At 31.9% G+C, this 11,242-nt stretch overlaps 1 protein-coding gene across 2 annotated transcripts in view; it reads right to left on the bottom strand.

The window, feature by feature from the left end:
• Window positions 1–618: 618 nt before the first annotated feature.
• The window catches only part of LOC149796255 (metalloproteinase inhibitor 2-like), a 40,472-nt gene continuing 29,848 nt past the window's right edge, over window positions 619–11,242 (bottom strand). For both annotated transcript variants that reach the window (XM_089960894.1, XM_089960895.1), the window contains one exon: window positions 619–1,513. In XM_089960894.1, the coding sequence (XP_089817020.1) occupies window positions 1,365–1,513 (149 nt within the window). In that variant the 3' untranslated portion in view covers window positions 619–1,364. The remainder of the gene's footprint in view (window positions 1,514–11,242) is intronic.

The following is an 11,242-nucleotide window of genomic DNA, read 5'->3' as shown; positions in this document are numbered from 1 at the left end:
TTGAATTTGTTCTTCTGTTTTAGCCTGCTTTTCAGCTTCTTCACGCCTAGCTTGTTCTACTCTTTCCTTAAATCGCTTATTACTCTCATTAAATCTCTTTAATATTTCTATGTGATTTTGATATTCTTCAGCTAAAGTAAGTGGTTTCCATTCCAGGTGCGACTGTTTTAGCCGGCTTAGCTGGCCCAGTTGAAGTCTTTTCATAATATGTTCTTGATATATTTCTTTTAGATCCTTATGATGGCATTTTAATATCCCTAGTATTATGTACATTTCAAAATTAACAATTATGGAAAAATAAAACAAAACAACCCAATTAGAGAAATTCTTGATCAATTAGAGGATTCGGTTTGGCGTTATCGACGCTTGTATTTGTTTTTTATTTTTTATTTTTGTTCTCGTAGGTGGTTTTATTTTTTGAAAACGACTTTTCCGAAATCTTGTCGGATTCACCTTCTCTGCTACTACAGGCGCAGTATGTTTTTTACATTCGTATCCGTGTAAGAAAATCTACTTCGATACTCATTTTGAATTTATTTAGAATATAATGTTATTTTCTACACATGTTTTCATAAGTACACTCCGACCGGCATTAAAAACACAAATGGCACAAAAGAATACAAAAAGGCAATATTTATCGTCAAAAGCACATCTAAAGTAAAGAAAGAAGCGACTGTACAAATCACATAGTACGAGCACTTTAATACATAAAGGAAATAAAACTGAAATTCATACTAAAATAATATGAGGCAAAGCCTAGAGACATAAATACATTCATGATAAAATCAAGAGAGTTAAAGATGATATAAATTACATAATAGAGCATTTTATTACAACATAGAAAAGAATAATAAACTAAAGATAAACAAACACAAAGATAACTCGAATAGCAAATACTAATAATAATAATAATAATAATAAATCGGTTTTTAAAAAGTCACTGTCCGCATTTTACTGTTTGATAGATGTGCGTTGATTAAGCGAAAAATATGTCTTTTCTCTACTAAAATGTTCTACTGTGCAGGAAAATCTGTTTTCTTGAGCACTTCAATAAACTTTTACTAGTATCGAAAACAATTAAAATCATATCACAATGTTGTTTTTGTTTTTTTAAAAATATAAAATACGAAAAGAAAAGAAACGAATCCCTAATAACATTTCCGATTCAAACAAAACTGAGGCGGGCAATAAGGACTAAAGGTGTCCCAAGTGGAGTGAAATTACTAGTTGCTGTATTAAGCTGAAATAAAATAACATCACGCTTCTTTCGTATCATTATATAATTCCCTTCCACACCACGCAACCTGCCTCCATCGTGATGAGTGTTATACTTTGTAAACCTTTCATCATAATATGTATCTGGCTTAGAAATCAAACGGATAACCGGAGACATTTTTACAATTGGGTGCACGTCGGCGCTCCAAAAGATCCAACTTGGACACGGGAACTTCATCCCAGCGGACTATTACGTTACACATATTGGTACTAAATTTCCCGTTCAAGTCCGTATTTCCTAAGAAAAAAGACAGAAAACGTTTACAAACTTGTGCATCGTCAGGGTGGACAAATGCATTTATAGCAGAGATCGGCGACAGCTCATGTAAATGTGTTATGCGTATCACGTGATACACAAAAGTGAACATGAGGGACAAACAATGACAGCGGCTGATAATATAGCATGTGTAAGGAAGTACAAAACAATGGTATGGAACTGCATTTTTATTGCTGCTTTTATCTTACAGCCTACAAATATGGAAAATTGATATCCATAGTATATATATATATATATATATATATATATATATATATATATATATATATATATATATATATATATATATATATATATATATATATATATATATATATATATATATATATATATATATATATATATATATATATATATATATATATGACAGAAATAAAGATATAATTGTAATGCAGTAATTGACATGATTCTCTGTTTTGATTTAGTCTATATTTAAGATAGTTTTAAATCATGTTTTTATGAACATTTTGAAGAGTTAATCTACGTGTATCATTTCAAAATAATAAAGCTGTATATTCTTTTAGTGATAATACACTTGTACAAACAAGAAGTTTTAAAACTGATGACAATGTAGAAATGTTTATCATTTAGTAAATAACATGCATTCCTGAAATATTCATGAATCATTTTAATTTTGCAACTTTTATTTTTTAAGAAAGTTTCCACCGTTTTGGAATCATTGCTTGCTTTATATTTTTATTGGCAACCACATCACTGCAAATTAGGTAGTTTGTGCCCTAGCATCACAAACTGGGATTGCTCTATACATAATGGCCTCTTCTGGTATCTTCAAAACGAATCAGAAGACATAAGTAAATATGTTACATATCACAGTTGAATTTTGAATGTGTGAAATTGATAAGTTTGTTAACTCGTGTTTTTATTTTTACACATAAAAGAAATATCTGAATAAAGGTTCCTACATATTAAATAAGCTGCCATTTGAACAGTAACATTGTCTTACTATGTAATATATAAACTGCAAATTTTGATAATACATAAAGTATGCCGCATGGGTCCCCCTACTAGTTTATTTTTTTGCATATAAACATCTTTGTACAGTTTTGTATATCAAGCCTGCAGTATTCTACCATTATTTAGACACCTGCAAGGATAACATTTGAATATTCATTGTTAAAATATTTTTTCTTCTGATATCTGAGTTGATGGTGGGACCCTAAGTACCCTCCCCCTTGCACTGAGCACTCGCTTCAATAAATCTTAAGTGTTTTCTTATTTCTGTCGTATATTTGTCTGTGTGTATATATATATATATATATATATATATATATATATATATATATATATATATATATATATATATACTCTTTAAAGTTTGAGCTCCTGAGTACTTTTTTATTATTTATTTATCTAGACCCCTCTGTTTCAGTCGAGGATCCGCCCTTGTATCACGGAACTGAAATGCTTTGCATTACTAGCACATCTATACCTCCCACACCCCCGTTGTTAATCAAACATGTTCTAGTTTCTAAATAGATGCAAATGACGAACCCGATTTGGTGTAAGTGTTGCTGGGATAGGGTCGGAATGATCTGTCCTCGATCTATTCCCACCTTTGAAATGTTTTAGCAGATATATGTCCGTCTTGTGATTTTGTCAGTAATAAAAGTTCCCCTTCCACAAGCACGCACCTAACGCCTGCACTTCTCGAGATTTGTTTTCGTTTTCGGAAATGGAATCCAAAATACACACGTCATATGTTCACGATCTGAATATCTACTATCGGTGTTACAAAGTCCAAAGCAACGATGTCTTGAAGCACCGCGATTTTTTCGCCTTTCAGGGATAGATGCAATCTCTTCAGTGTGTTCGTCCATTTATATTGTAGTTAGAAAAACCGGTTTATTTGTCCTACAGTCTGCAGCTGTGTCTGCGAGCTGTAAAGAGGCGTGCTATTTTTAGCAATTAACAGTGTCGGTCGATCTCTGCTATAGCAGCGAACATATATATTTACAATGGTAATGCTTCTCGATAGTCATTAATATTGTTTATATAGAATGAAAGACCTGGAGATTGAAATTATGTAAACAGTAAGAATATTGAAGCATTATTACTGAACCAATAATAGGAGAAGAGAGGTTCCATGTGCGAGTGAGTAAATACAAAAATGTTCTAACCATAAATAACTTACAGATAAGTGCCGATGTATAATTGTTGTCCAATAGTATCTATTGTATCATGTGTCTCTACAGATATAAAAGAATCAATATGACACAAACAACAAAAGACTTAGGAGCTTTTCTAAACTCTGCGTCAAGAGAAATTATTTAATGATCTACCAGTTCTTTCGAGTCAGATGTGAATCAAAACAGTGAGTTTTAGACTGTCTGACAGGATACATTAAATGAAGAAAATCATAAAAGCGTCACAACAATATCAGTTACGGAGTTTTTCCCATGCAGAATTAATTTGAGTAGTAAGTAAAAAACGATTGGTATGTCTTTTTCATCTCAAATTAGGTACTGAAAGGTATGCCACCTTTTCTCATTGCAAAGACAATATTACTTTTTTCATAGCGTTGATTTATTTTATCGGAGCACTGAAATAAAATATATTTTGTTCTTTATACCATTGCCAGAATACACACACACACACACACACACACACACACACACATATCAGAGAGAGAGGTACAACAGTATTGAAATCTATAGATTAAATGTAAATTAATTTGCAAATGAAAGTGCCCGTCGTAGATCGATGTTCTTGGGTTGTTGATAACGCTGAAAGATAGTTTCGGAAGCAAAAGGCATCCTTTGCATGGTGTAATACCATTTATTTGGAGGGGATATGCATGCATTTAAGTAACTTTGATAAGTCCCAAACGTCCTACACATTACACTGTTTCGACTTTATGGTCTTGAACAAAGTAATAGAAAGCAGCAAAAACGAGTTTTGTAAAACTTGAATAATATAAATCTCTAAGTTATACAACTTAAATTTAATAGAAACGTACATTATTATAAATAAAATCCAAACTTATCATAAAAGTACTATCACAAGTCTAAAAGAATAGAGAATTCCGAATGGATTCTAGGCCTTGAATGTGCCGAAATCACTCAATTTTGATTTATCACAATGGCATTCTATAGGTTGTCATTGAATAAATTCAAAATAATTCCAACATAATATCGAGATGAAAAGTCAATGAAAACTTTGTAATTCTAATAAATAATCCAAACAAATGATTTCTCTAAACTTAACTATAAACACACTATTAAATACATCTGCACACTGATATTATAATAAGACCAATACTGGAAAGTAGGAGTAAGAATTATTGTTCAAGTCTTTTTTGGAATACATATCCATGACTTTATTACGACTGTAAGTCGCAATACCTCCCATGTGACTTATGTCGCAACACAACAAACTTGATTTAATCATCCAATGAGAACTTACCCCAAACACTGTAAGTAGGTTTAATATATAGAACCTAAGTAAACCTTTTCATAGCTCATTATATAAAAATATAATTAATCATCATGGACTAAATGTTAAAGAGAAAATATGGCTATACATAACAACGCAAATATCAATCAACTTTGAAAAGAAATTAAACTAGCTACAATTAAACTAAAGTGCATCAGCCTATTGTATTAACAGCAAAGAGAGCAAAGACATGGAGTATTCTGGTACCTGTAAATGTATGCACTTGAACAACCTAAATTCTCTATCGATATATATATATATAGCTGATTTAGGCTTCAATGATGTTTTGCAATAGTATATTCGAAGTGTATTCTTTTCATCTGAGAACTTTGAAACGGAACTGTGAGCTCTAAAATACATATGTATTATACAGAAACAAAAAGATTTTGTTTTGTTGACACACACACTGTTATTGATTTTAGTTGTACAGATACAAAAAAACGAGTTTTATTCACTTTTTGCAGCACATGCAATATGCCAGCAGTGGGCGCCGATTTACCCCGCTTTCTACGGAGGTGAATACGTCAAAGTACACACAGTGCTATCTTTGTATCTAGCGTTAAGATGGAATCTTCTCAGGGAACTGTTCACTTTACGGAAGAGACTTTGGAATTAGAGCCGTGTGGACGTCTAATATGCAATTCTTTCTTGCTATCCTTTGCATCAGATAAAACTCCTTAATTATTTCGGAATTTATTCTAACTTTACAGAAAATAAGTTCTTTGGTAACTGACTCTATGCTATTGGATAGAATATTGCCTCTTTCATGTCGAAAATATTTGTAGCTGAATCGGCAAGCTGAATTGAATTATAGATTCTAATCAGAAACAATAAACAGTGTATGAATATTTTATAAACCAGTATGATTATTCTTGCTGTACGCATATTCATGTATGAGCGTGACTATTTTATTCAAAATCGCACACAATCATGCTTGCGGAAAAAGAACTTACTGTGTAATAAATCAGTTCATATACACACATGCGAAGTGTATTTCACTGTTCGTGCTCATACACATTGTACAACTAGTAAATGTATATTACACGGTTCAGTTATTATATTTCACAAGTAGCGCTGTTCTCTTTGGGATTTCATCTCGCAACTGTTGTTCCGCTTCGATAAATGTGAGGGCAAAACAGTTCAACTAATAATACATTCGTCGCGGAAACCGATTGCTTTACACGCTAGCCTTGTTCAGCTACAACACGCACAGGCACTTCCAACATAGCATTTCTCTTCACCGATACAACCGCCGTGAAATCATAAAAAAATACGTTCCGATGGATTTTTGTCTCCGATGATTGTACGTTCCGGGGATTTCATTTAAAAATCATATCAGGATTTTGCTTTGTGCCTCTCACGATGAGCATTATTCATAGTATAGAAACAATCTTTGGCTGATTTTACGCCCGACGTTGACAAATTATTTTGCCTGGAAATTTCGCACGCTAATGCTTTGAATCCAAGCTGAATTTCAGATGGCAGTTGTGCATAAAAATTCCCCTTCATTAGATTGTACTTCAGCGTATTCACGAAGGTTTGGAAACATGACTATGAAGCAGATATTCATCTATGTAAACATGTTTCTGATTTTTTCGGATATAATGTTAAAGGTATCCCTCTAATTAATTTATTTTGGTGATCCTCGCTGCCGCTACTGTTTTCACAAATTGTTTAAATGGTATAACTGGAGTATTCGCTACTAATTCCACAATCTCCATTTGGTGGCCTATTCAAAGTCAGCGTCTTGAAGTTTTATTGTACAATTCCAAACAACTCTGATTTATTAGTTATAAGTTTGGCCAAGCCATTTTTGTTGTCTCAGTACAATTCCTAACTAGATTATTTTTATCAAGAGAATCTGGCTATTATTTGGAAAATCATTTAACATCATTTGAGCCTCTTTAACGACTCTATACGAAATATTTCAGCGGAAAGGCAATTTAATATTTTCTGTGACGGTAGAAAACTGTCATTTCGTATGATTCCCGCATTAGATACGCTCATAAATCATTTCCAAGTGCATCAATCAGTGACGATTTTGCCATAATATTATTAAAAAATGCCGTGGTATTTTTTTTTAATATAATACTATGATACGTGTATCTGATTTAATTGTTTGTAAGTTTTAAAATCTTGATATTTTTCAATTTCATTATATGTAAAATAAATGAAGTTCTGTTTATTAGGAACTCATACTTTTTTCCAGAAAATAGTGTGAACTTGACTGTTCATTTTGTAAGCATAAGACTGACCTGGTTCTCGACCTTAATTCAAGATTCGTAACAGAAACGTAAACAAGTTGTTTTTAATTTATTTTTATTGTGGGAATAATAAGGATGAGATTGAGGCTTTTTGGATTCGTGATCCTCAACTTGTAAATAGGTTTGAGTGAAGTAAACAACTTTTCTTCTCGGAGTAAAATGATTAGTTCTTATCAAGGACATACAGGGGCTTCGTGATATTTTATATGTAAACATGATCACGTGATCCACTATTTTGCAATAAGACATTTCTAAAATTGCGCATTACCTAGTTTTAATAGTGATGCTTAGAAAGAGATCTCACATTCTGGGCTTAAAAGCGTTTGATGTCCTTTCCTTCTCTTTTAGACAGCTTTCGAGTTTTATGTTAATTTTCTTCAGAATATTTGGATTCTAATAGATTAATTCCCTTCTCTGGAAATATTTTTGTGCTCATAGAGAATTCTTGAATAAAGACATTTCTTAAAAATTGTATTTGGATTTCCAAAACCGGAGGATTATTTCTTGTGTTTCTACAAGGAAATGTAAACCACAACACTAAACAGGATATCATCATCGCCTTCCATCATGGATTCTTCGTCTTGGCTCGAACTTGAAATCATTAGAACATTTTATTATAAGGACTTCTAAAATTTTATTCGTGGATTATTCTTGGATTATTTTTGGTTCTAATTCTTGAAACCGTAAGTTCTTATTTTTTATTTTCTCAGTATTTTCTAGGGAAATAAATTATTTGTTACATTTTTCAAAGCTTGTTGTTTTCACTCTTTCTTGGGTTAATGTTTATTCGAGATAAATAGAATAGTAATGTTCAATCATCAGCCGTGGCAAAGGGCACTGATCACATCTTTGAGACAAAGAGCAACAAAATTAATTTGGAAAAGACTTTTTCAGTTGATGAATAATTCTGTTTTCTTAAAACAAATGGAAACTTTAAGAACGAGAATGAATCTAAAAATATCTACAGACGAAACAAATCTTTTTAAACTTCTAAATGGTATTTCATAAGCAGGGAGAGAAATGATACAAAATGATATGATAATAGTTTGTTTGAAAAAAGCAAGGCAATAAAGCTTATGAAACCAAATGATGGCGGTTTGACACTGCTAGAAGTAAGTGTCCAATGTATGACTCATTCAGCAAGCTAAAATAACTAGCATGGTGACAAAATGAAACTTTAAATGACCGATAAAGATTCTCTGTGTATTAAGTTTGTACAAGATAACCATAAAATTCTCTGAAATAAAATGTGCAGCTTTAAGACACAAGCGATAATGACATGTGGAATATCATTAGCTAAAACGAAAACGTTTTAATTAATCAAATATGAATAGAAAGAAGTATCAATACATATATGTTGTGCTCTTAAAAATAAGCTATGTGCGTTTAGAACTCAAAACATTGGTGAAAAACAAATATACTATGAAATTGTTCATAAACGAATTCAAAATCGGATACGTATACGTATTGCTTATGTAACCAAATTATAAATCACCAAGGCAAGAATTTAATTAGGTCCTACAATCACGAAATACATAAAATCACCATAAATAAGGATGTACTTTCACCATCTGTTAAGTGTGTAATACTGATATTGTTGATTGACTCAGTGATTCATTAGGCTTTATCTTTCTTTTTTATATTAAAAACACCAGGACTACTTAAAGATATTTGCCGTTTATGTAAATTTGTATGAGTTGTGACTTAAGTACTGAATGCCAGTTTACATAATGTATGCAAATTATATGATCTATGCTAATCAAACCTAATCTTCCAAAAATACATGTAAGTATCATGCCAATAAAAAAATATATTACTTTTCCATTCTTATCATTAATGTTGATATTTAACCAGCTTATATTAATATACATTTTCATCATTGCTTGAATATTATATTAATATTTTATGAGATAAATCACTGTAGAATACATTTGTAATAGTTAAGGTCTCTAATATAGCATTTGTATGTCTTCAAAATCCTGGAAAATAAATGATAGCTACCAAGTTCTAATGTGACATGTTTTCATTCTAAGCCGCATATTAGTATAATTCTCGGGCTAACCAGTGTTGTAAGTTGACCACTGATATTATCTTTAAGTAGTGTTTTCAATCCTCGAAATTTAAATTCTAAGATGCATTCTAAGTGTAAATTTAATGTTTCTATAACAATCAGAGAATTGAGATTGGAATTCGAGACACGAAATAACTGTTACCAATTTTTGATTTAAAAAATAGTATTTCACAAAGACTCCATGTTGATATATGACACACACAGCCAATAGACGAAGTTGTCTAAAATGCGGCTCTTTGTTGATGTATGACACACAACCAATAGACGAAGTGGTCTAAAATGCGGCTCCGTGTTGACGTATGACACTCAGCCAATAGACGAAATGGGCTAAAATGCAGATCCGTGTTGATGTATGATACACACCCAATAGACGAAGTGGTCTAAAATGCGGCTCGACACGTTTGTGTAACATTGAGCTATAAAAATATATTTTAAGGCAGAAATCTTCGGAAAAGCAGCATGTCTGCATGATGTTCTCTTGTATGCATTCTTAACCCCATAACAATATATCACCATGCACATAACTTTGATGATAATTTCACGACAAAAGGCGGCTAGGCACACATACTCAAAGCACAGAACATTTCAGATTGATTACACATGGGTTGATGGCCCTATCATTATGTGCGTCAGCAAATACGAACCTCTAGTATACCAACTCAATGTGTACTTTGATCTTGTAGGTGGCACCCAAACAGTGACAAAGCTTTGCGTCTTCAAGTAGGAGTACTGCACAGAGCATTATATATCCGTCTTGGGACCTTTGTCCTATCAATTAGTGTGATTTTTGGACTGAAGCCTGCCGACACTAAGGCGTGGAATTGGGTTAAAGGTCATCAAAGTTTAAGAGGTTAAAGTCATAACCTGATATTTATTAAAAAAAAACATGATTTACAATATCCATTGTTTTCGCCTTGACCTTTTGTGTAAGGTGTATAACTGAACTCGCAAGACAATGTCGAATCAAGATACAAAACAGTAAAGTTTATGATGATATTTGTATTGATTCAAATGTTATCATGTACAATGATAAAGGAAAATTACGTATACTCGTGGCTGACCATTACCATGCGTTTGAAGTCATACATAACCTATATGATGGACAGACGGACAGATGGATATACAATGCCCTAACTTAATATTAAAAACTTAATATTGGCCTACCTAAAACTGCATCATGGCTTAACATTGACTTTAAAAAATGACATGGAACGAGTTATGTAACAAACATTCTAGTTATTAATTATTAGTATATATACAGTGTCCCAAATATATTATGTAACTTCAGAGCTATATAATGGATGTAAAAACTGGCCTATAAGATATAATCATGAAAATGGCATATGAAACACTATCACGTCATCGTGGATATGAACATATTCATCCTCATCTCTCAGAATATAGGATTTTTACTTTAAAGCTTGACAATAAAAGTATTATTGATATATATATATATATATATATATATATATATATATATATATATATATATATATATATATATATATATATATATTAAATATGATTATAGTCTGTGGTAATTTTCCGTTGGATGAATAAGTCAGGTCGGTTGTGTTGCGACATAAATCAAGTAGGTTGTGTTGAGATATGAGTGACATGCGTGGTATTGCAATTGCAACAGAGTTTTGGAGACGTATATGCGGACGAGGAATATAACAATAAATTCATTCCTGGTTGATATTTTTTATTTTGTTGTTTCTTTTTTTAAAAAACAGTCTGCAGATGCATCAAATGGTGAGTTCAGATTTAATTTGAGAGGCATCATTTGTTTGGATTATTCACTGAAATTAAAAGGTGCTCATTGACTTTGGACTAAAATGTTATTTTGAGATTGTTGTGAATTCATTCAAATACATTATGGACAATGACATTGTGATACAT

This window comes from Sinohyriopsis cumingii, chromosome 6 (assembly GCF_028554795.1).
Source record: "Sinohyriopsis cumingii isolate HCF-2022 chromosome 6, ASM2855479v2, whole genome shotgun sequence".
NCBI classification, from domain to species: domain Eukaryota; kingdom Metazoa; phylum Mollusca; class Bivalvia; order Unionida; family Unionidae; genus Sinohyriopsis; species Sinohyriopsis cumingii.
The sequence above is the reverse complement of the archived record's forward strand: the minus strand, read 5'-3'. Positions and strand labels throughout refer to the sequence as shown.